This window comes from Cricetulus griseus, chromosome 2 (assembly GCF_003668045.3).
Source record: "Cricetulus griseus strain 17A/GY chromosome 2, alternate assembly CriGri-PICRH-1.0, whole genome shotgun sequence".
NCBI lineage: Eukaryota > Metazoa > Chordata > Mammalia > Rodentia > Cricetidae > Cricetulus > Cricetulus griseus.
The window spans coordinates 176,655,383-176,681,803 of record NC_048595.1 but is presented as its reverse complement, the minus strand read 5'-3'; the positions used below and the strand labels follow the sequence as shown (position 1 = coordinate 176,681,803).

Below are 26,421 nucleotides of genomic sequence, written 5' to 3'. Positions count from 1 at the left end.
CCAAACCTACACTGTCTCCCTCTATCACGGCATCTCCTTTCTTGCCCTCCTCTATTCCTCCCCTGTCTCAGTCCTCCTGTTTTCCTCTCCCTTCCCCTTCTCCCCATTTTCCCATCCCACCTCCCTTCATTTTCCATTTATTTCTAAAGTGGGTATTTAAGGAATTACAAAGAAATCTCTTGGGGATTTTGGAGAGATATCAGAGTGAAATGATAGCAGTGGTAGTCCAACTGGCTTTTCAGTAGTCTGTCTAAGCCCAATGCCAGCAACTCTTATGAATGCAGAGTGTTAGCCAAGATCCTGATATACTTACCCCCTTTTTCCTTCTATTTCTTCATTGGATACATTTTTGTATTTCCTCTTTTTAAAAATTCATGAAGGGCTGGGAAGATATCATAGTCAGTATAAGCACATGTTGTGCAAGCACAACTTCAATCCCCAGAGCCTGTATCAAAGGGCTGGATGTGGAGGTACATGCTTGTAATCTCAGGGTTAGGGAAGTAGATGCAGGCAGACCTCTGGGGCTTTCTAGCCAGCCAGCTGAAAATACTTGGTGAGCTCACTTTTCAAAGACCCCCTTTCAAAATCAGGTGAATGGCAACCAAGATTTACCTCTGGCCTCCACACACATATGCACACAGGTGTACCTGCACATAACACCACACACACACACACACACACACACACACACACACACACAGACACACACACACTAGTTACTAGTTAGAAGTGTTATATAATATTGTACAAATAGCTCCTTTGATAAGAAAATCTACAGTAACTGTTATGATTAATGCATATAGTGTACTTTATAGATGGTTTCAGAATACTTGCCAGTTTGACTAGCAGCTTCTCACTAGTGGTGCCATCAGGCATGTTGTAGAGGAAGATGGTAATCTTTTTTTTTTAACTTTTCTAAATTCTTTGCTTGATAGAAAATACCTTATTATATGAGTAAAAATACTCAAAATATATAAGGTGGCTTTTGAGGGTTCTAGCAAAAAGACTCTTCAGCATTTTTGTCAATGTTGTGAATTTTAGTTAAGAATTTCATATTTCATTGCTTTTGCCCTGTTCTAATATAATTAAAAATTATATTATGCTTATTGCAGGAAAGAAATAAAATTTAAGCCGAATATTAATGTAGGCATGGTCACACTTTTTATTGTGTCTATACTAACCTAGCACTTAGAATTTTACTAATCTAGTTTAAAATTAAACAAAATAAAATCATTTCCCCCTCTTTACTATTGCTAATATTTTAAAGAGAGAAGAATAATTCTTACCACCTTTCTCAACAATCCAAGTCTATGCAAGAACAAGTTTCCATAGCTGCCTGTATAGGGGGCATCCCTGCATCCCACCCTAGCCCTTGAGGATGGAACTGTCCCAACAACTATACTTCAGGTATCCATTTTCCAGGACTGACTGTATTTGCAGATTGTATAAGGGTTTGGAAAACCGTGTGCAGGATCTACAGCATCACTCTCAAAGTTACATTTTAAAGGGAATGTGATACTTCCATTTGTTTCTCTGTAGCGGCAATGCATACTAATCTAGAGCAATGCTAATCGAGGCACAGAACAGTTGGACAGGCTGAAATAACATGCAAGATTGCAAGTCTGGGAGCTAGAGATGAAGCCCTTTGTGGAAGCAGAAGAAATCTAATACCTTAGGTACAATGTAAACACAAAAGACAGTGAGCAGTGAATTCCAAGATAGGCTCAGACCCCAGTAAATAAAAACAGGGGTCTTTCAACAGGTACGCAATAAGTAACAGTGAGATTTTTGTAACTTTATATTACTAGTTCTAGAGAAACAATTAAATAATCACTGTCAGAAACAATGCATGTGATTCCTTGACTTGAGCCCATCACTTGGTCTCATGCTAACATAGGGAAACTTGGAAGTGTGTGCACCTCTAAAGGAGAAAGAAGGGGTGCTTACCTGAAAGTAGCATGAACTCACTGGTGAAAATGTACAATCCAGGTGGCTCCCCAGCAATCTCTGATTCAGAACCTTCATTGTCCTTCTCAAATAATTCTGTCACAGGGAAAAGTAGGAGAAGGGTAATCCTGGACAACAATTTAAAGAACATAGGGGCACAACATCTCAGTTCAGCCATCACAAGGAAGGGAACGAGTCTAAGATAGATCAAATTGTAGTCACAGCACAGAGGCTAAAGGAACAGTAGCCTGGAGGGCTCTATAATTTTTTTCCATTCTCAGAAAGTGGAACTGTTCTGAGGTAGAGTAGACCTTCATGGGAGTCAAGCTGATTAAGACTTTGGGAGATGGATATGTAGAGCCAACTCAAGGCAATGACTTTCAGATGCAATCTAAAACATATTTACTTATTAACAGATATGTATAAGCCATATGTTAATATTTATTGTGTATTTGCATTTTCTCTTTCCTTTTTTCTCCCTCCTATTCCATTCCCCTTCTTTCTCCTCCTCTACTACCTCTTCTTCCATTTATTCCCAATTTTTCTCTTCTGTTTCTTATTTTACTCTCTACCCCTCCCCCTCCAATCCTCCTTTTCTCAATACTTCCCCTTCTTTCCATGCCTTTTTGTTCTTCTTTCTTCCTCCTCTCCCTCATCCATTATTATCTTTCCCCCTCTCCCTCCCGTTTCTCCTTACCTGTCATCCACCCTTCATTGTCTCTCCAGGTATTACGCCATCTGCTGCCAACCTTTGGTTTATAGAAGCAAGATGACCCCTGTACGCATCGCATTAATGTTGGGAGGCTGCTGGGCCATCCCCATGTTTATATCTTTTCTCCCCATAATGCAAGGCTGGAACAAGATCGGCATACTTGATGTGGTGAGTATCCACACAGAAGCCATGGGATTAGCAACTAATCAACTTTGCTAGGCATTCTAGATAAAAAATAATAATACTATGATGGGTAGCTATTTTAATAGATATTACAATAGTGGTCTGAGCCACATTTCTAAATGTCTACTGACAGTGTCTACCTTGACCAAATGTTAGTCAGGATCCTTGAGTTAATCTTCCCAACTAGACCTTGTGCTTTCAAAACTTTATTTATTTGTTCTTTGAGAATTCCATACATGAGCACAATTTATTTAGGTCACACAAATCCCTAGGCATCAAAGTTTGGATTTCCATGTCTGTCTTTGTTTATTTTCCTGTGTTAAGAGAAAATACTTTCAAAAGACTTCTTGTCATACAGGGCTTTCACTTGCTTTTCACTTGCTTGAATAGAGTTATACCAAAATATATTATTTGAGGCTATTGTAAAGGACACTGATTTTCTGATTTCTTTTTCAGCCCTTTTATCATTTGTATAGAAGGGTTGCTGATTTTTCATAGTTAATCTTGTATCCAGCCACTTGACTATAGTTGTTTATCAGCTGTAGGAGTTCCCTGGTAGAGTTTTTGGTGTCACTTATGTATACTATCATATTGTCTATGAATAAAATACCCCAAAAGAAGCCATTTAAGGGAGAAATGGATTGTTTTACCCCACAGTTTAATACACTATCATCCATCATGGCAGAGAAATCAAGGCAGTAGGAATTTGAAGCAGCACATCTGATAATGTCCATAGTCTGAAAAGAACAATGAATACACACTACTTCTCAGTCCTCTTTTTGGCTTCCACATTCTAGAACCCCTGCCTAGAAAATTGCCCTGCCCACAGTCAAGATGTGTCTCCCCACATCAATTAATATATTCAAGATACCCCTCCCAGAGGCCCTTGTTGCTGGCAATTCTAGAATCTGTCAGATTGACAACTAATTCTGATCAACACCATGTCTAACTTTACATTGCTCAATTTCAGCAAGCATGCTGATAATTTGGTCTAATTGGAATCCCCCATCCTCAGTAAAGGATAGTCACTTCATCTCCCCAGGTTATGCCTGATTTCCCTGGCTTGTCTTCAGCAAGAATCCTGCGAAGTTGACTTAGCTAGAATCCTACTTGTTCCTCACATTTACTCTTCATAATTTTCTGTCCACTGATCCCCTTCAACCAGCACCTTGCTATAAATCTCCACTTTTTTCTTTGTTGTGTTTAGAGTTGAAGCTTATCTCCTGCAAAAATCACAGCAGTTTCTCTTGTTTATGAAAATAATGTAGAATAAAGGCTGCCTTAGCAAGTGTTTCAAATAATTTTTAACATTAATGTATATTGGCCAGGAAATAAGCACTTTACATATAATTTCCAAAAGAATCCTTTTGAGAAAAAGTATAATCATGTCCATTTTAAAGATGAGTGGGTTAAGTTGCATCCCCCATGCCATGTAATTCCCCTGTAGGAGAACAGGAATTCAGTATTTAACTATCAGTTCCCAGAACTTGAGGTATTGATTTTCCAGAGAAATAGAACCAATAGGATGCTTATGTCTTTCTATCTATCTGGCTGTCATCTATCTATCAGCCTTCTATCTTTTCCTTGTCTGTACTTGTCCATCTATCTACCTATATACTTAGGGAAAGAAAAAGAGAAACAGAGACATATTGTACCTGGACCACACAGTTGTGGAAGTTGACAAGTCTCAGCAAGCTAGAGATTCAGGAGAGCCAATATTTAAGTTCAAGTCCAAAGATAGGAAAAACTGATGGCCCTTCATTAAGGCAATAATAGAGCAGTTATCTTTCAATCAGCTTTCTTGTTCTGGTCAGGCCTTTAATACACTGGCTGCAGTGCTGGTTTGGAAGAGAAAATTTATTTGTATAATCTGCCAGTTCAGAGCTTCTTCTCAACCAAAAATATTGTCATACCCAGAATAGGGCTTAACCAAGCATCTGGGTGCCCCATGGCTTAAATTGACACATAACATTAACCAATCTCACTTCAAAATCATCTTTAAGAGTCCTACTCCTGCATGCAGGAATGATGATGACAATTAAAACTGATGGTCTGGATCTATTTGCCAGGGCTATGGAAGATGACATGTTGACACATGAATCCAGTCCTCTAGATGAGAATGAGTTCTGCTTCAAAAGGACCAGAAAAGAGGGAATTCCACTTCTTTTCTATGCACAATGATTTTAACTTCCTCCTTGAATAGGAAACAACATTCAAACAAATCTCATGGCCAAGAGTTACATTTTAGAACAAGGAGGACTTGAGCTTCTGAAAATATACTAGAGGTACAGAGGGACTCCATTCTCAGAGAACCTGTAGATAATTTCTTCAATCCCATACCTTTTCTTTAAGGGTTTTAGGTTTTGTTTAGTTGTTTTGTTTTGTTTTTCATTTGGAGAGGAAATAAAATACCAGTTTCCAAAAATACTATTAATGGTCATCAAATGTTTCATAGTCACTATGTATCAAGCCCCATGTTGATCTACTATTCCAGTGAGTCTCATTAAAAATATTCTTGGCTCAGTCTGAAACTCAGAAGTTGGAGAGGCAGTCTTGGGCCAGGTGATATCCAGCCACAGAGATGCAAGCAGCAAGTGATAACAATGAAAATAAGCAGTTATCTAGAATCTACTTATCTAGTCATTATCTAGGTGATAATGACTATATTTTACTTTAGTTTGGGGCTGAAGAGATGGCTTGGCAAGAAGAATGCATACAGCACTCACACCACTCACAACTGCCTGTACCTCCAGAGAATACAACATCTCTGGCTTCCTTGGCAACCTTTTCGCATGTGCACACACACCCATGTGGGTGCATGCACCCACACACGCACACACAATTTTCAAATATTAAGTCTTTACAAGGTGGGTTGTTAGCAGATTGAAATTCTAAATAGGGAGTTAGAGTAGGCTCTATTGAGAGGTGACATTTGAATAAAGACTTTAAGGAGATGGGGGAACTATACTTCTAAGTACCTTGGAGAAGCATACAGTGGGCATAAAACAGCTGATACAAAGATCCAGAGACAAGATGTGCCTGACATAGGCTGTTACAAGTTACAAAGTTAATTTGGAGGTAAGAAGTAGGAAAGGAGTATAAAAATAATAAAATACAATAAATAGGAAGATAACCCATTGTTCCGTGGGACATTTAAGACATCAGATTTAACTGTGAGTGATATGGATTACTGTAGGCTCTGAGTATATTAGTAGTATGATTTATAATATTTTGAAAAAATCCTCATTTTTCTGTTAAGAAAGTCTGCTAAAGGAATGCTATGGGTAAGAGACAATGGTGCTGTAGTCTCAGTGGGAGCAATGGAGACTGTGATTCAGAATATAGATGTATTAATATAAACAAGATCTTCTGTATGGTTAGAAGAGAAATGTGAAAGGGAAACCTTAGTTACACGCAATCAAGTTTTTTGTCAGCACAACTGAAAAAATGGAGTGAATGACTGTTGATTAAAGCTAGAAATTCCAGGTTAGAAATATTGTAGGTAGGATAGGTTTTGTGTGTTACAGAAAGCATGATGAAAGTATTAAACACCTGCTAGACATTTTAGTGCACAATCAAGAAATCAGCTTAATATAAAATCATGATATTTATGGGAATTCTCTATCAGAAAGAAACTACAAGGCATTCTCAGGGTTAGATGCTATTTAAACCCATACAAGTAGATGTAATCACCTGCGGGATGAAGATTTATAGGAGAAGATGTCTAAGAAGTGAAAAGCCAGTAACAGAGGATTGGAAGGTACAACCAAAAAGGAAGTGAAAGAAGAAGGAAAATTTTAGAAAGCCAATTCAAAAACATATCACAAGTGAGGATAGAGAATGCTGTTTCTGGGCATGATAACAACTATCCTAACCATGACTGTAAGGATAAATAAAATACACTATATTCAAAGAACAGTGTTAGGCATTGTAGTCCATGCCTGTAGGCATAGCACTTGAGAAGCAGATGTAGGAGAATTTATGGTTGAAGCCAAAAGCTACACAGTAAAAATCCTGTGAAAACCCAAACCAGACCAAATCCCAGCATGGAGTGGGAAGTTGGGCACACAATCCCACTCCTAGACTTTGAGTGATTGGCCATTGTTAGGTGCTGGGAAAGGAAGTATCAGATTCTCTCAGAGTGTAACTCCTGGCAAGCAGACCATGCTCCAATGGAGAACATTACATCCAAGAATAGTTTAGGCAGCACAAATTGGTCTTGACGGCTTTTCTTTTTGAATGGGAAGAGGAGTGAATAGAGAAGGGGGTGGATATGGGAAGGGTATGGGGTAGTGAGTTGGTGAATGCCATCAAATATGCTGCAAATAACTAGAAACCCTCAATAACTGATAAAGTGTAAAAGAAATAGATGTTTTTAATGAATGTTTTAAGTAAAGATGTTTTACATATGGAAATTTTTCAGCAAAATTTTTATCCTAAATATTATTTTAAAAAGAATATTTTAGTCCCATTCTCTACAATTAAAAAAAAAATACAAGATGAAAGTATCTGACAGCAGGAAAAATACAGAATACTCTTAGTGGTGAATAATGAGCAAAAAATTAAAAGGAAATAAAAAAACAACAGCAAAACTAAAAAGAATATTGACTACTGAGATAATACAATTAATGCCGCTTAAATTGTTTTTAGTATATGTAGAACTAAAATGCATAAGAATCAGCATACCAGGAAGGAATGAAGATACTTTATTTAAGATTTTTATATTGTCAAAAAAAGGTGAAAATTGGATTTCATAGATGGAGGTAAGATGGAGTCTTTATGAAAAAGATGAGAACATAGGAAAAAGTAAATGGAGGGAAAGAAGCCAAAACCCCAAGGCAGTGGTTTGAATAAGAATGTTCCCCATAGGATCATATATTTGAGTAATTAGTCACCAAGGAATGACACTATTTGAAAGGATTAAAAGGATTGGGAGGCGTGTCCTTGTTGGAGGAAGTGTTTCACTGGGAGTAGGCTTTGAAGTTTCAAGAGCTTGTGCCAAGCCCAGCCTCGTTCTGCCTGTGGATCAGGGTGTGGGTCTCAACTACTTCTCCAGCACCAGGCCTGTGTTGCCTCCCACTGTGCTCCCCACCATCATTATAATAGATTAAACTTCTGAAACTGTAAGCAAGCCCCCAATTAAATGCTTTCTTTTATGAGAGTTGCTGTGGTCATGGTGTCTTTTCACAGAAATAGAATAATGACAAAGAGTCTTAAGATGGATAAATACAGTAAAATTGTAGACTTAATCTCAATCAGCCTTTGATTATGGTAAATGTCAAATGACTAAATTATGTGAAGAAAATTTGCTAAAATATAAATGCTGCTCTATTGAATCTAGACAAAAATGCAAATATATGCTGCTTAAAGAGAGGCTCATTGTGCAGAATATAGTGAAAAGGTTAAAAATTTATAAAATGGAAAAAGGATGTACCTTGTGAGTACTGAATTTTTAAAAAGGTTCTATAGCTTTACTAATGCATATGATGAAGCAAATTTAACACAAGTAGTATTTCTTCAGACAAAGAACTTTTGTGCTGATAAAATAAAAAGTTAAAAATGAAGATGTGCTATAAAATTAGAAGACAAAATGAAATATGTATATAATTAATAAAGTTGCATGTTTGCTGTTTACTGTGTGTGTGTGTGTGTGTGTGTGTGTGTTTGTGTGTGTGTGTGTGTAGTTTTCCACATCTATATTCATGTGTATGTTTACATTGAAAAGTCTCCAAAAAGGGAGATTAGGTTAAAGAGTTCCTTTCAGTCAAGGACTATTGCTAGGAGAGGTTCAGAGTGAAGAGCTCTAAGGCAGGAGCTTCATAGTAAGGGGAAAGTCCTTCCATTCTTAAAGAGAACCTAGTGCATCCCAATATCAAGACATTCCTGGAATATAATGCAATTGATGCATTTCCTGCATTAATAAAAGGAGATTTGCCTGCCTCTGCCTCCTGAGTGCTGGGATTAAAGGTGTACACCACTAGGCCAGCTGTCACTACCTTTTTAAAAAGCAAAATAAAATGGCATCATAAGTGAAAAATGAAATAAAACTCATTATTTGGAAATTATATGAGTATTCTTTGAGAAGTTAAAAACAATGTAGAGATAAAATAACAGCTAGTTTATTAAAGTTGCTAGACGTATTTTCAGTATTTAAAAAATCAATCACTGAGTTCACCATACAAACAACAAACATTTTGGAAAAAGTTTTAGTACACTATCACAAACAATGGCAACAAAATGCAGGGGTTGGAGAGATCGCTCAGTGGTTAGGAGTACTTGTTGCTCTTGCAAAGAATCCAGGTTTGATTTCCTACATCCACATGGTGGTTCACAAACAGCTGTAAATCCATTTCCAGGGACTCTGACACCCTCTTCTGACCACCGCAGGTACCAAGCACACATGTGGTGCAAATACATACAAGCAGGCAAAACACAGATAAAATAAATCCAATAAAATATTTTAAATACAATACAGTAATAATTACAACAAGGTATGTTCATGATATTTATGCAGAAAGTTACATTACTAAAATAGACTTTAGAATGTATTTGAAGGCAAAGAACTTTATCCACCAGTTGGAGGACTTACGCAATGATGTCCATCTCTCCAAACTAATGAAAAACAAAAGACAAAAAACTGTGAAGAGGTTTATGGAAGTTAATGTTATTTGTAAACATTATATGGAAATATTGAGATATAAAAATAGTCAAGGCAGTTTTAAGAGACTGGCAATTCCAATGATTTTTATTACTGGACAATCCAAATTTAATAAAGTTAAAGAATTTAAAATGGAATGGTATATAGAAAGAAAAATCTTGAGAGCAATATAGAAAATCCCAACACGGAGCCATGTGCATATAGTTATCTGATATAATCGAATTCTGTTGTAATGGAACTGGAAAAGGGTTGACCTTTCAATACTTGCTGCTGTGTCAACTGGCTATCCACACAGCGAAAAATCAATCTTTCTCCTACTCCAAGCACCTTTGTTACTTATTTTGTCAACATAACAGAAACTAAACGTACCTGAGAAGAGGAAATCACAATTGGGAAAGTGCCTCCATAATACTGATTGGCTTTTAGGCAAGTCTGTGGGGTACTGCCTTAAATCTTGATGTGGGAGGGACCCAATCACTTCGGACCGTGCCACTCCTGGGCTGGTGGTCCTGGTTTGTACAAATAAGCAAACCATGGGGAGCAAGCCAGTATGCACACTCCTCCGTGGCTTCTGCATCAGTTCCAGCTTCCAGGCTCCCCACCTTGAGTTCCTGCCTTGACTTCCCTCAGGGAAAGAGTGTGATCTGAAGTTTTAAGATGAAATAAACACTTTCCTCCCAAGTTGTCTTTGACCATGGTGTTTATTGCTGCAGTAGAGACCCTAACAAAACAACACTTTACATTTGTAAAACATCAAATAAAATTTTAATGATAAACTTTATTCTTTTTCTTTTCTCTTTCCCCTTCTTTCACTCTTGCCCCATTCTTTAACTTCTTTTTCTTGTTCTCTTCTCTTCTCTTTATTTCTTTTCCTGTGTTATTTTCCACTTTGCTATTTTTCACTGTTTTCTCTTCATTCACCTTCCCACCCTCATTTCCTCTCTCCCTCCCTCTCTCAGATAAAGAAAAGGGAATTCAACCACAACTCTAACTCTACATGCTGTGTCTTCATGGTCAACAAGCCCTACGCCATCACCTGCTCCGTGGTGGCCTTCTACATCCCGTTTCTCCTCATGGTGCTGGCCTATTACCGTATCTATGTCACTGCTAAGGAGCATGCCCAGCAGATCCAGATGTTACAACGGGCAGGAGCCACCCCCGAAAGCAGGCCTCAGCCAGCCGACCAGCACAACACACATCGCATGAGGACAGAGACCAAGGCAGCCAAGACTTTATGCATCATCATGGGCTGCTTCTGTTTCTGCTGGGCCCCCTTCTTTGTCACCAACGTTGTGGACCCTTTCATAGACTACACTGTCCCCGAGCAGGTGTGGACTGCTTTCCTCTGGCTTGGCTATATCAATTCAGGGTTGAACCCCTTTCTCTATGCCTTCTTGAATAAGTCTTTTAGACGTGCCTTCCTCATTATCCTCTGCTGTGATGATGAACGCTACAGAAGACCCTCCATTCTGGGCCAGACAGTCCCCTGTTCAACCACAACTATTAATGGATCCACACATGTTCTAAGGTGAGTGCTGGGGGCAGTCAGTTTGGTTGCTTTGCTTGCTCAGAAGGGGTTGTGATCGAGTTCTGTTCTAGGGAGTTATTCCTGAAAATGTGCGCAGTGTTTTCAAAGAGTCAAGTTCATTCTGCCTTCTAGCCATGGAATCAATCAGTGGGTGAGGCTCTGTAGGGAGATTCACTTGCATTCATATCCATAGTTCTTTGACCTTGAGGAAATCACTAACAGTTCTAAGCCTTAATTGCACTTTAAAAACTTGGTGTTATAACCACTGTATGTTGACCCCAGGGTTTGGGGGAGCATCAAATGAGCTTAACGTGTGTGGCATTCAGTACAGAACTTGAGTTCAGTTTTAGGTCCTTAAAGCAGGAAGGGCTTGGTTTTTAACTCCTCCAATGCCCTACTAACCATCTTTGTAATATTTCTTCCATTTGCTTTCATCAACCATAAACAAAGTCAATATTACTGACATTCTAATAGGGTTTCATGACAATAAGAGATAATGTGTTTATAGACCTTTACACATAGTATTATCATAGTGTTAGTAGCTGTATTAACATTCGTTAAACTAGTAGTAATTGTGTATTGCCTGACAACCTAAATGAGATGATAAAGCTAAAATAATTGAATAATAAGTGTGTGATAGTAATTCTATGTAACAAATAAGATAGCAGAGTATGGGGATCTACGTTAGTGATATGAGTAGGAAAGACAGTGATTGGGAACTCAGGGAAGACTTCACAGAACAGCAATTTATAAAATGTTGAGATAAGGAAGAAAGACTAGAGAAGCAATTCCAGGCTTATGGAGCAGCATAGGAAAGAACATGAAAAATAGATAACTTGTGAAGGTCACACAGGCTGGTGGAGGTAAGGGTGACACTAGAGTTTAATGTCATGACACATGGTTCCACACACACAGAGCCTTTAGGTGCAAGCTTGAATCATTCAAAAATATTTTAGAAATTACAGGTATAGAGCCTTCAACTTGTGGCAAAGACTAATTGTCAATAATACACTATTCTTTGCTCTGAGATACATCAGGTTTTTTGAAGAATTCTTCCTTCTTTGAGTGAAGCACTGTCTTTTCTGATAATGAAGTATAAAGATGTTGTAGCAGCTGAGACTTGAGGGATTTCCATTTGCATGCTTAAGAGACGAGGAGCAAACTTAAATTGCTGTGGAATATAAACAATGATTCTCAGAGGCTACTCAGAGCATGAATTTAATCTACAGCCGCCAGTGTGTGCAGACTTGCTATGGAAACTAACACATTGTTGAAGTTGCAGCTGGTAGAAGGGCCTCAAAGGACACTCTGACAGCCTGGCATTCTCTTCATTATTATGGAAAAATCTAACTACAGAGCATGTGCAGTACTTGTGTGTGGGAGCTATGAGCTATTTACTCTATTTAAGCTAGCAGTTGCCTAAGTACAGGCTATCAGCAACTTATAACATTGTGCTTTCAGCAACACCTTTGCTAGGTCCATCATTCTGAAGTTGCTGCCTTTCTAGCTCAGGTACTGTCATAGGAAAGATCTGGACACTCTGGGGCATCTGAAAATCTCCTGTTTTGCTGATGTAGTACTGTTTTGACCTGATTCTTTGGTCACCTGTGTATGGTGGTTAAGCAAAGAGACTGGTTTTGAGGACTATGATTCATCCTCCATACAGTCCCCCAAACACTTTCTCATGGAGTCATGAGGAGCAGGAGGTTGATTTAGAGTTGTGGAGAAGAGAATCCTATAAAAGTCAGAGTGGGCTCAGGGTGTGGTGGCTCATGCCTTTAGTCCCAGGACTTGGGAGGCAGAGGCAGGTGGATCTCTATGAGTTTGAGGTCAGCCTGGTCTACAGAACAAGTTTCAGGGCAGCCAAGGGTACACAACAAAATCCTGTCTTGAAAAAACAAACAAACAAAAAAGTCAGAGTGGTTTATACAGAGAAAACACATCTGTTTCTAAACTGCATCTACTGTAGGGAAAGTCTTGCAGGTGCAGGAACCTACCTATATGATTCACTGCTCCATGTCAAGGACCCGGTGTCTAAGGCACCTAGGAACTTAAGCTGTTGATAACCACATGAACAAAATTAGTTCTTCAGATCAAGTGTTTTAACTTAAATGGAACGTCCAAAAATCAGCATTGCCCTAAAGATCACACATGCAGAATGTCAGTAAATGGAGACAAATTCAATAAATTTAAAACTAAAACAACAAAAAAGAAGTCAGCTTTTACTGGCCACCACATCTTCAGCTAACTTCCTTTCATTATCTTTACACACATTCTTAAAACTATATAAAGTCATAACTTTCCCCCATCATTTAATATACATGGCACATATACATATTATATATGCAGTTTCCTGTTTTATTTCTTAACAATCATGCATTTGGACATAATTCCACTGGAAAATGTGTAGATAAAACTTTTTAATATTTTACCTATCTTATTTGTTCTCTACTTCTAGATATGTAGGTGCTTCCAGGATTTCAGAGAACTGCACTATGTTAATGCTCCTGAACACATTCCCTTATGCATATGCTGGCATTTCAGATAGCATCAAAGCTGAAATGTTTTATTAACATTCGTGTTAATAACATGTTTGCCATAGAATGGACCTCCTACAACACTGTATTAATAATCACCATTCTTATCTATGGATGTGAAAAGATTATTTATCTTACCAATACCAAACATTATCATTTTGTTAATTAAAAACACCCATTTAATTTGCATTTCCCAGTTGACTTAACATGTTGGACTTTTTTAAAAAAAAATTAGTATTTTTTTAAAAATGTACTACTCATTTTGAAAAGTAGCTAATTTTCCTTTTAAGTGTAGGCACACAGAAATACCACTGAATACCATACAGACAGCATTGTTTTAGTAATCACAAGCTCTAAATTTTGGTCTTGATTTTCCCTCTTAGAAACTGTATGGATAACTTTTCTGAGTTTATCCTTACTCATGTAAAATATGAGAAATAAATGAAGTTTCACCGAATGGCATGGTATCCATTAGCTACATGTAAAAGTTTAAATTAAATATATTTTAATATACAAAAGGGTGTTATATAATATTCTTATTAATTATCATCTTACACAAGCAAGTCATGTATTTTGTCTTGTTCAACCCCTAGTTCTTCTTACAACTCGTTCAAGAACCTTCTGTTAGCCTCATACCCTTCTAATTTTGTATCCTTTTTTTTTCCCCTTAATTCACTGATGCAATTTGTGCTGCTCATATACTCACTCATGCAGGGATATCTACTGTAGTGTGTTTCATCTACCAGGGACCACACCCTTAAAGATAACTGATGCCCTCTGCCCCAAGGATCCATCAATAATTGATGACTTCTCAGCAAGAGGTGGAGTCTAGTGAACCCTTCTCACCTCCTAGCTGGACACTGACTATTGATCTTGTGTAAGCAACCACAGCCATGTGAGTTTATGAGAGAAGCAATCCTATTGTGTCCACAGGATGCTGTTACACTCTTATACTCTGGTTCATAAAACTTCTCTGTCCCATCTCCACAATGGCCCCTGAACCACTGGGTAGGACGTATCATATAAATGTCCTATTTGCAGCTGAGCATGGAGCAAACACTCTCAAGGAGAACCCTAACCTGGAAATTAAAGGTTAACTACTATTAGCAGGACACAGCCATACTATACTGCTTGAAGTACTCAGAAGAGCTTGAATTTTCTTGATGAAACATCATATAGCTATTGTTTGAAATAATCCAATCATGTATTTGTTAATAAAAGGGAAATTGAAACTTCTGATGTTTACAAATACCAACCATGTTAAAACAGAATCTATTTGAATGTAGGGACAACCAGGTCACCCTCATCCAGGAAAAACTGTGGCTATGATGTGACTGAGTTTGGTTGATGATGTTTTTCCAAGGAAGCATTTCAGAAGAGAGCAACAGTCTAGCTGCCACTATGAGAGGGCTGCTGTTTGGTAAACTGAATGCTGCCTTTAGGGCTGCCTTTCCTATGATGACTTCACTTAACGCTACTTATTTTCCCTTTGGTAAAATTGAAAAGAGGGTTTTTTTGTACAATATATTCTGACTAAGGTTTCTCTTCCCAGATCATCCCCACCACTCAAATCTACTCTCTCTCTCATTCAGGAATATAAACAGGCATCTTAAATATTAATGATAAATAATATAAAATAAAAACAAGCAAACTGGAATAGTGTGAAGCAAACAACTGTGAGGGAAAGATCCAAAGAAAAAGCACAAAAAACAAATATAGATGCAGAGACACACATTCCCACACATAGAACTCGCATAGAAATACAACATGGAAGCAATAATATATACACAAAAGGGAATAAAGAAAAGAAAGAAAATAAAATAATGCACAGACAAAGCACCAAGAGATAAGGAGCCTCCAAAAAATGGTGTTGGGTTCCCTTTGTGTTGTGCTGGGCATGGGATCTGTCCTTAAGAGCTGTTTGTATACCCAGTGAGACTCCACCGGGGAAAACTAGGTTTTCGTTTTTGAGCAGTAATCAATTGGAGATAGTTTCTAGATTAGGGATGGGGTCTTGTATCCACTTCCCCTCTTGGCACTGAGACTCATCTGGCTTGTGTTGTGCAGACTCTGTGTGTGCTGCCACAGCTTCTGTAAGATCATGTGTCATTTTTGTTGTGTATGGAAGACCTTGTTTCCTTGGTGTCTTCTATCCCCACTAGCTCTTACAATCTTCTGCCTCCTCTTCCACAGGGTTCCCTGAGTTCTGAGGAGAGGGATTTGGTAGGGATCCCATTTAGGAATGAGCATTCCAAGGTCTCTGACTCTGCACTTTGTCCCATTGTGGGTCTGTATTTGTTCCCACCTACTGCAGGAAGAAGTTTCTCTGGTGATGGTGAGCAAGACCCTGATCCATGAGAATAGCAGAATGTTGAGTTATTTTACTGCTTTATTACCTCAGCAGAACAGTAGTATCTGATTTTCCTCTGGATCCCTGGCCTGTCTGGTCTCAGGTTCTTGACCAACTGAGCTGTGTCAGGTATGAGTTTCATCTCACGGACTAGGCCTTAAATCCAATCAAATATTGCATGGTTAGTCCCACAAGTTTGTGTCATTATTACACTATCATATCTTGCCAGGAAAGTCGCCATTGTAGATGGGTTTGTAGCTGGGTTGTTTACCTTTCTCCTCTGGTAATGTGCAAAATACCTTCTAGTACAATGAACTAGTAGGGTGAAGGCTCCAAGCAGGTACAAGCTTGACTTTTCCATGTTCAATGAGTTATATAGGTGTTGTCTTCAGCAATGGGGCCTTACCATCAGTTTGTGGAGAGCAACCAATAGCCTTGGCAATTGCCTAGGATTTTGGGGTATCCTGCCATTAAAGTACTTGGGTTTTCTTATTGATTTCTGGGCATCAGTAATATTTTATATACTAATCCTAAATTATATAATTTTCGAATGCAGCTTCCCATCTCCTGCTTGGTTTCTGACATTAGCCAACAAAATAACAGAGGTCTCAAGTTTTGAAAACAACATTATTCCTTGACCTCTTTTAATCATTTCAGCTTCTCTCTTCAAATACTTCCCACATTCACTTTCCTAAATATTATAATTTCCAGATTTAGTTCCCAATTCATAGCACACCATTAATTTTCTCACATACTCCTCCTTTCTCTGTGGCATCACCAGCTCTCAGGAAGTTATTTTTAATTCTTGCGATTGCCCCATCTATTGCCATCTTCATGCCACCTCATTTCTTCTTTTATCTTTAGCCATAGCTTCCTCTGAGCTCTAGACCGGAAGATAAAATTTGCTTGCTGAACAACCCCATTTAGACATCTTTTAAAAATCTTAAGTCTAGAAGAACCAAATAGAATACTTAGTTGTATGTTTCCCTGCTTCCAGCCACATTCTTTGCTTTCTGTGGCCTCCTGCATTGGAGGTAAGACTTAACATATTTTAAAAAGAAAAACCAATTAAAGTATGATCATCAGTTTACTTGCATTAGAATCATCTAATAACTTAATAAAACAGATTCCTGGTCCCTACCCAGCAAATCAGGGCCAGACCAATAAAATGATATTTCTGCCAACACAAATTTTCTGCATCATAAACTGTAAGATCCACAAACTTATAACTAATTTACTCTTTTGTTTATAAATTTTATTTAAGTTAGAACAATCTTATTTTACATATCAATCCCTGTTCCCTCTCCCTCCCATCATCCCATGCCCTTCACCAACCCCCCCATCCAATCCCCCATCCAGTCCCCAGGGAGGGTGAGGCCTTCCATGAGGGATCATCAAAAATATGTCAAGTCATTTGGGGCAGGTCCTAGGCCCTCCTCTGTGAATATAGGCTAAGAGAGTATCCCTCCATGGGAAATGAGCTCCCGAAGTCCGTTTGTGCACTAGGGATACATCCTGGTTCCACTGCCAGAGATGGAATAGACTGCCCAATCCTCCTTAGTTGACAGCCATGTTCCAGAGGCCTGGTTGGGTCTTATATTGGTTCCCCAGCTGTCAGACTGGAGTCCATGAGTTCCCACTTGATCAGGTCAGCTATTTCTGTGGGTTTTCCCAGTGTGGTCTTGACCCCTTTGTTCATTACTCCTCCCTCTCTGAAACTGGATTCCAGGAGTTTGGCTCAGGGCTTAGCTGAGGATCTTTGCTTCTGCTTCCATCAGCTACAGTAGTGCACAAACGGACTTCAGGAGCTCATTTCCCATGGAGGGATACTCTCTTAGCCTATATTCACAGAGGAGGGCCTAGGACCTGCCCCAAATGACTTGACATATTTTTGATGATCCCTCATGGAAGGCCTCACCCTCCCTGGGGACTGGATGGGGGGGTTGGTGAAGGGCATGGGATGATGGGAGGGAGAGGGAACAGGGATTGATATGTAAAATAAGATTGTTCTAACTTAAATAAAATTTATAAACAAAAGAGTATGACGGCTCTAGGATGGCATTTAAGGTAGTCATCATTCTCATTATAGTGGAAGGGCATTTAAGGCAGCCTCTCCACTATTGCTTAGGTTCCTAGTTGGGTTCATCCTTGTGGATCTCTGTACAATTCCCTAGTGCCAGATTACTCTTTAAACCTATAGTTGCTCCCTCTGTTCATGTGTCTCTTTTCTTGCTCTCCTCTATTCCTCTCCCCACTCAATCTTCCTGATCCCTCATGTTCTCCCCCCCTCGTCTTCTCCCCTCCTTTTCCTCCTACCTCTCTCCCCTCTTCCCCCATGCTCCCAATTTGTTCAGGGGCTCTGTCCCTTTCTGCTTCACTGGGGGACTGTGTATGTCTCTCTTAGGGTCCTCCTTGTTTTCTAGCTTCGATGGAGGTGTGAATTGTAGGCTGGTAATCCTTTCATCTCTGTCTAATATCCATATATGAGTGAGTACATACCATGTTTGTCTTTCTGTAACTGGGTTGCTTCACTTAGGATGGCTTCTTCTAGTTCCATCCATTTGATTAAGATGCTCAGTCCTTGATGGCATTGCTTGGATTTCAGTTCTTAGTTCTGATAAAGTCTCTGTAAGGGTAAATATCAATTGTACTTTAACTAAAAATATACTAGAAAATAATTTTTGGAAATTTGCCTTGGTATATTCATGCTTCAAGCCAGATGTCTCTGCACTTGAGAGACATGATATAAACACATATCTTTTCTTTGTGACTACAATAACTAGATGACAGGTGATAAAGACAAGTCACATTTATTGCATCTGAGATTCGTTGGCAATTATATTTTGCTAATTCATAATGCATGTCTACATGAGTTAGATATCTCTAAGAATAAATAGGGCTAGGCAACACAAACAGAAATGTCTACAGTTTAGATTTAGAGATAAGCCTCCTGACCCATCAAGCTTAGATATCTTTCTTGGATTCCCAACCTCAGGTGCTCAAACCTAGGATACTCAGCCAGTACTCAGTTACTAGAAAGGTGGGGAAACTTCCATAGACCTGCTACCTAGCTTGGGTCTTTGCTTTTATCCTACATAATCTGGCCCCAGCATTTCAGGTAGACAGGTTTCCATTGTCTATTTACCCCTACAAATATATTGTACAATGCTGTAAATATGAACCGCATGTGACTGTTAACATTTATTACACATAAAATGAAAGAAAACAAAAATTTATTTTGCTCGTTGCAGTAGCTCCAGTTTGGCTATATCAGTGGCTTCTGCATTGAACAATGCAATTGTAGAATGTTTCTAAGAGTAGAAAAAGCTGTTAGATAACACAATTTTAGACAGACAAGAGTTTTCTCTTGGAGGAGACACAATATACCTTTACCTCAGCTTTAACAACATAGGGTTTTAGTTGGTGGGGGCAGGAGAGGAAGGGAGAGAGAAGGGAATTGGGATTGTCATGTAATTCAATATTGTTTGTAATTCAAATAAAAAAAAAGAAATAAAAAAGCAACTCAGAATGCGAAACAGAACTCAATCTTAAATAAACCAGTTATATATAATGTGCATCAATTCTTTATGTTTCTCTATATGGGGTTAGTATACTCACGTTTGTAGGAAATCAGAAGAGGAAAAGATAAGCCAGAAAGAAAGCAAAATTGGAGGGGCAAAGAGAATGAGGCCTCCATCTTTGCCCCACACAAAGCAAGAGAAATTGAAATTCCTTGGAGTTTTTGCTCCCTTTTGTTTCCCTTATAAACAATTATCAGAACAAACATTGTGTTTTCTGCTAGTTTGTTGTCCTTCCCTCCACTGGACTGTCAATGCAAGAGGACAGGTGACTGTCTCTTTAATTTCCTAAGTTTTCCCCAGAATGTAGACATTTCTCAGTGTGTTTGCTGGATAAATGAATATTCTATGGTGTGGATCAATTGTGTGCTAGAAAAAATTTTAACATACACTCACACACACACACACACACACACACACACACACACACACACACACACACACACACACACACGTGATGCCTAAAATCATTATTTTTTCACCATGAATCTACTTACCAACACGTGACTTCAACCTAAACAGGCTTCTTTGCATTCCTTTTTTTTTAAAGAAAATCTTTTCACTTTACTTTGAATTGGAAGATTTTACCCCCCAGATATACAAATAATTTAAATTTGGTTTCTTTGGGATCCTGGAAGATTTTTACTAGTGTTAGAAGGCTTTTTGACATCTAAATGACTTTTTTATGACCTTACCTTGAACATTGGGGGTTACAATTGAAGTCAATATTTACTCATTGAATTGAGCCAAAGCAAATTTAATCTATGTGAGATTGAGGATGGATGTGGATGCCCTTGCTTTTCTCCCTGAATCTTCTTCAGGGTCAGTGTAATTTATAGCTCAATACAAAAGGAACACATTGGGCTACTTGTCCAGAGGGCAGGAAAAATTGCCATTAAAGGTTACTAAAATGTAGTCTTTTCCTTCCATATATCTGTTATCTGGTAGCTTATTGGCATTGCTCATTGTGTACCTTCATGCAAAAGAAAATTTAATTATTATTATTATAAAATTTATATTTTGGAGAATTTCATGTATGGCTACTATATTTACATCATTTCCATGCTTTCCTTCTCCCTCTCAAATGATTCATGACTCCCTCACAACTCCCTCTCAAATTTATGACCTATTCTTTTTAAATTATTATTGTTACATTACACACACTGTGTGTGTGTGTGTGTGTGTGTGTGTGTGTGTGTGTGTGCATAAACACTACCTGCTGAGTATATTTAGTACTGCTTATATGTAGTCTAGGTATGATCACTTGAGTTTGGCTAACCTATCAGGGTTTTGTTCCTGGAAAATAATGATTTTTCTCTCTCCTAGCAACCACAAATTATCAATAGCTCTTTATCAAAGGGTGGGGTTTTATGAATTTCTACCACCTATGTTGAAACATGAACTAGTGTTGTCATTATGCAGATTGTGTTTAGGAAACCATGTTATTGAGATTTCGTGGGTACAGCTTCCCTGTCCTGTATAGAAGATATGATCTCACAAAAGATGTCCTGATCCTCTCTGGCTCTTACAATCTTTCTGTCCCTACTTCTATGATATTTTCTGAGCCTTAGGTATAGGAGTTGTGTTGTATATGTATCAGTTGGAGTTGGACATCCCATTGTTACTTATTTTCTTCATTTTGACCAGTTATGGCTTCCTGTGATGGTCTCCAGCTGCTGCAAAATGTAGCTTATTTGATGAGAGATGGGACCTACATTTACCTGTGGATATAAAGATGGGTATTTAGAATGCAGTTGAGAATAGTACTGGTTTGGGGAAGTGGCAGCAAATCTCCTCTAGGGTATACCCAGCCATGCATGTTGTCTAGGTTTACCCTACTAGGCATCAATTACTTCCTATAGAGCAGACCACAAGTCCAACTACATGGCTGTTATTTAAATTACAGATGTTAAGTGCCACGATTCACCCTTGAGAATATCTTACCATGCTGACTATTGTTGTGGTTCACAGGCTTGACATCTTGGTGAGGAAGTTTATTCCTTTTCTTTCGTGGCAGCTTCCATATCACCCTCAAATACTGTGAGAGTTAGTCCTCAGGGAGGAGATTTTCAGGTCAGTTCCAGCTCTATTCTTCCAGACCCTTTGTCTGAAGTGTGTGGTGTCTGTGTCTGTAAGATCTTTCCTTCAAATTCTGGAAGGCAACCAAGGGCAATGGTAATAGTCTAGATTTGCACATCTTTGGGGCTCTCCTAATGAATGAGTTGAAGGGAAATTTTAATATCTGGTGCTGGGGCATTTTGTTAGCTAGTCTATGGCTCTCAAGGGTAGCATTATCACCCCCAAGTGACCTACAACTCTTGTGTATGTGTGTGTATGTGTGTGTGTAAACTATATATGTGTGTGCATAAATCTATCTAGATATATATTTATTTTTATCTAATTCTCTTTTTAAATTTTTTCCTCATATTTTTTATTTGAATTAGAAACAAGATTTTTTACATAACAATCCCAGTTCCCTTCTCCCTCCCATCCTCCATTACCACAGCCCCCCCAAACTAAAACCCTTCCTATCACATATCCTTTCTTCTCCCCCTGGATGGTGAGGACTTCCATAGTATGTCATCAGAGTCTATCTCATCCTTTGGGATAGGGCGTAGGCACACCCCCATGTTTTTTGGCTCAGGGAATTTCCCCTATGTGGAATGGGCTCCCAAAGTCCACACCTATGCTAGGGATAGGTACTGAACTTCCACAGGAGGTTCCGTAGATTTCCAAGGTTTCCTCACTGAAACCCATGTTCCTGGGGTCTGGATCAGTCCCATGCTGGTATCCCAGCTATCAGTCTGGGGAGCAAGAGTTCCCTGATGTTCAGGTCAGCTATTTCTGTGGGTTTCACTAGCGTGGTCTGGACCCCTTTGCTCTTAACTTGTCCTTCTCTGCATCTGAATTCCATTTCAGTTCAGTGATAAGTTGTGGGTGTCTGCTTTTACTTCCACCAGCTGCTGGATGAGGGCTATCAGGTGGCATATAAGTCAGTCATCAATCTCATTATCAGGGGAGGGCATTTAAGGTAGCCTCTTCTCTGTTGCTTAGATTGTTAGCTGGTGTCATCTTTGTAGACATCCAGATATTTCCCTAGTGTCTGATTTCTCTGTAAACCTAAAATGTCTCCCTCTATTTTGGTATCTCCATTCTTGTTATCATCTATTTTTCCCCTGACTCAAACTTTCTGCTCCCTCTTGTCCTCTGTATCCCTCCTCTTCTCCCCTTTTCATTTTCCTAGCTCCCTTCCCCCTCTTCCTGTGCTCCCAATTTGCTCAGGGTATCTTGACCCTTTCCCCTTCTCCAGGGGACCATGTATGTCTCTCTTAGGGTCCTCCTTATTTACTAGCTTCGCTGGCAGTGTGTATTGTAGGCTTTCTCCACATCCTCTCCAACATAAACTGTCATTGGTGTTTTTGATTTTGGCCATTCTGACAGGAGTAAGATGGTATCTCAGAGTTGTTTTGATTTGCATTTCCCTGATGGCTAAGGATGTTGAACACTTTCTTATGTGTCTGTCAGCCATTTTAGATTACTCTATTGAGAATTGTCTATTTAGTTCTGTACCCCACTTTTTAATTGGATTGTTTGGTGTTTTGCAGACTAGCTTCTTGAGTTCTTTGTATATTTTGGAGATCAGCCCTCTGTTAGATGTGGGGTTGGTGAAGATCTTTTCCCAGTCTGTGGGCTGCCATGTTGTCTTGCTGACTGTGTCCTTTGCCTTACAGAAGCTTCTCAGTTTCAGGAGGTCCCGTTTATCAATTGTTGACCTCAGTGTCTGTGTGAATGCTGTAATGTTCAGGAAGCAGTATCCTGTACCAATTAATTCAAGGCTATTTCCCACTTTGTCTTCTAATAGGTTCAGTGTGGTTGGTTTTATGTTGAGGTCTTTGTTCCATTTTGACTTAAGTTTTGTGCATGGCAATAGGCTTGGGTCTATCTGTATTCTTCTACATGTCCGCATCCAGTTATGCCAGCACCATTTGTTGATGTTCTCTTTGTTCCAGTGTACATATTTGGATTGTTTGTCAAAAATCAGGTGTTTGTAGTTGTGTGGGTTAATATCAGGGTTTTCAATTCTATTCCATTGGTCTACCTATCTATTTTGGTGCCAATACCAAGCTGTTTGTAGGACCATAGCTCTGTAACAGAGCTTGATGTCAGGGATGGTGATGCCTTCAGAAGTTCCTTTATTGTACAGGATTGTTTTGGCTATCCTGGGTCTTTTGTTTTTCCATATAAAGTTGAGAATTGTTCTTTCAAGGTCTGGAAGAATTGTGTTGGGATTTTGATGGGGATTGCATTGAATCTGTAGATTGCTTTGGGCAAGATTGCCATTTTTACTACATTGATCCTGCCTATCCAAGAGCATGGGAGATTTTTCCATTTTCTGGTATCTTCTTTAATTTCTTTCTTTAGAGACTCAAAATTCTTACGGTACAAGTCTTTCACTTTTTTGGTTAGTGTTGCCCCAAGGTATTTTATGTTGTTTGTGGCAATTATAAAGGGCGATGTTTCTCTGATTTCTTTCTCCACCAATGTTTCATCCATATATAGTAGGGCTACAAATTTTTTTTGAGTTAATCTTGTATCCTGCCACTTTCCTGAAGGTGTTTATCAGCTGTCAGAGTTCCCTAGTAGAGTTTTTCGGGTCATTTATGTAGACTATCATATCATCTGCAAATAGTGAGAGTTTGACTTCTTCCTTTCCGATTTGTATTCCCTTGATCTCCTTTTATTGTCTCATTGCTCTAGGTAGAACTTCAAGGACAATATTGAAGAGGTATAGAGAGAGTTGACAGCCTTGTCTTGTTCCTGGTTTTAGAGGAATTGCATTGAGTTTCTCTCCATTTACTTTGATGTTGGCTGTTGGCTGTTGGCTTGCTGTATATTGCTTTTATTATGTTGAAGTATGTTCCTGTTATCCCTGATTTCTCTGAGACCTTTATCGTGAACGGGTGTTGGATTTTGTCAAAGGCTTTTTCAGCATCTAGTGAGATGATCATGTGTTTTTTTTTTCCTTAGTCTATTTACATGGTGGATTACATTGATGGATTTTTGTATGTTGAACCATCCTCGCATCCCTGGGATGAAGCCTACTTGTTCATGGTGGCTGATTTCTCTGATGTGTTCTTGGATTTGATTTGCCAGTATTTTATAGAGAATTTTTGCATCAATGTTCATGAGAGATATTGGTCTGTAGTTCTCTTTCTTAGTTGTGTCTTTGTGTGGCTTGCGTATCAAGGTAATTGTAGCCTTGTAAAAAGAGTTGGCAATGTCCCTTCTGCTTCTATTATGTGGAACAATTTGAAGAGTATTGTTATTAGGTCTTCTTTGAATTTCTGGTAGAATTCTGCACTGAAGCCCTGGGCTTTTTTGGTTGTTAGACTTTTGATTACTGCTTCCATTTCCTCAGACGTTATAGGTTTGTTTAAGTTGCTTATCTGTTCTTGATTCAAATTTGGTAAGTGATACCTATTCAGAAAATTTTCCATTTCCTTTAAGTTTTCAAATTTTGTGAAGTACAGGTTTTCAAAGTATGACCTGAAGATTCTCTGGATTTCCTCAGTGTCCGTTGTTATGTCCTCCTTTTCATTTCTGATTTTGTTAATTTGCATGTTCTCTCTCTGCCTTTTGGTTAGTTTGGGGAAAGGTTTGTCTATCTTGTTGATTTTTTCGAAGAATCAACTCTTTGTTACATTGATTCTTTGAATTGTTTTCTCTGTTTCTAGTTTATTGATATCTGCCCTGAGTTTGATTATTTCCTGGCATCTACTCCTCTGGGGTGAATTTGCTTCCATTTGTTCTAGAGCTTTCAGCTGTGATGTCAACTATCTAGTGTGACTATTCTCTAGTTACTTCATGTGAGCACTTAGAGCTATGAACTTTCCTCTTAGTACTGCTTTCAAAGTGTCCCATAAGTTTCGGTATGTTGTGTCTTCATTTTCATTGAATTCTAGGAAGTCTTTAATTTCTTTATTTATTTCTTCCTTGACCCAGGAATAGTGCAGTTGCGTGTTGTTCAATTTCCATGAGTTGGTAGGTTTTCTGCAATTTGTCTTGATTTTGAATTCTAACTTTAAAGCATGGTGGTCTGATAAGACACAGGGGATTATTCCATTTTTTTTTGTACCTGTTGAGTTTTGCTATGTTTGAGAAGGTTCCATGTAATGCTGAAAAGAAGGTATATTCTTTTGTGTTTGGATGGAAAGTTCTATAGATCTCTGTTAATCCCAATTGGGTCATAACTTCTGTTAGTTACTTTGTCTCTTTGTTAAATTTCTGTCTGGTGGTCCTGTCCAGTGGTGAGAGTGGAGTGTTGAAGTCTCCCACTCCAAGTGTTGAGGTCTTATTTGTGATTTGAGTTTTAATAATGTTTCTTTTACGAATGTTGGTGCCTTTGTATTTGGGGCATAGATGTTTATAATTGAGACTTCTTCCTGATGGATTTTTCCTGTGATGAATATGAAATGAACTTCTTCATCTCTTTTGATTGATTTTAGTTTGAAGTCTAACTTGTTAGATACTAGGATAGCTACCTCAGCTGGTTTCTTGGGTCCATTTGATTGGAGTATCTTATCCCAACCCTTTACTCTGAGGTAATGTCTGTCTTTGAATTCGAGGTGTATTTCTTGTATGCAGCAGAAGGATGGATTCTGTCTTCATATACATTCTGTTAACCTGTGTCTTTTTATAGGCGAGTTAAGACCATTAATATTGAGGGAAATTAAGGTCCATTGAGTATTTTATTTATTTATTTATTTTTGGTTTAGGGAGACAGGGTTTCTCTGTGTAGCTTTGGAGCCTATCCTGGCACTTGCTCTGGAGACCAGGCTGGCCTGGAACTCACAGAGGTCCGCCTGCCTCTGCCTCCCAAGTGCTGGGATTAAAGGCGTGCACCACCAATACCCAGCTCTTGTTTGTT

General features: G+C 38.7%; 1 protein-coding gene across 1 annotated transcript in view; it reads left to right on the top strand.

Moving 5' to 3' along the window:
* The window catches only part of Htr4 (5-hydroxytryptamine receptor 4), a 63,966-nt gene that overhangs the window by 28,437 nt on the left and 9,108 nt on the right, over positions 1 to 26,421 (top strand). Inside the window, exons 4-5 of the mRNA XM_027402849.2 lie at positions 2,674 to 2,827; positions 10,460 to 11,028. Of these exons, the coding sequence (XP_027258650.1) occupies positions 2,674 to 2,827; positions 10,460 to 11,028 (723 nt within the window). The remainder of the gene's footprint in view (positions 1 to 2,673; positions 2,828 to 10,459; positions 11,029 to 26,421) is intronic.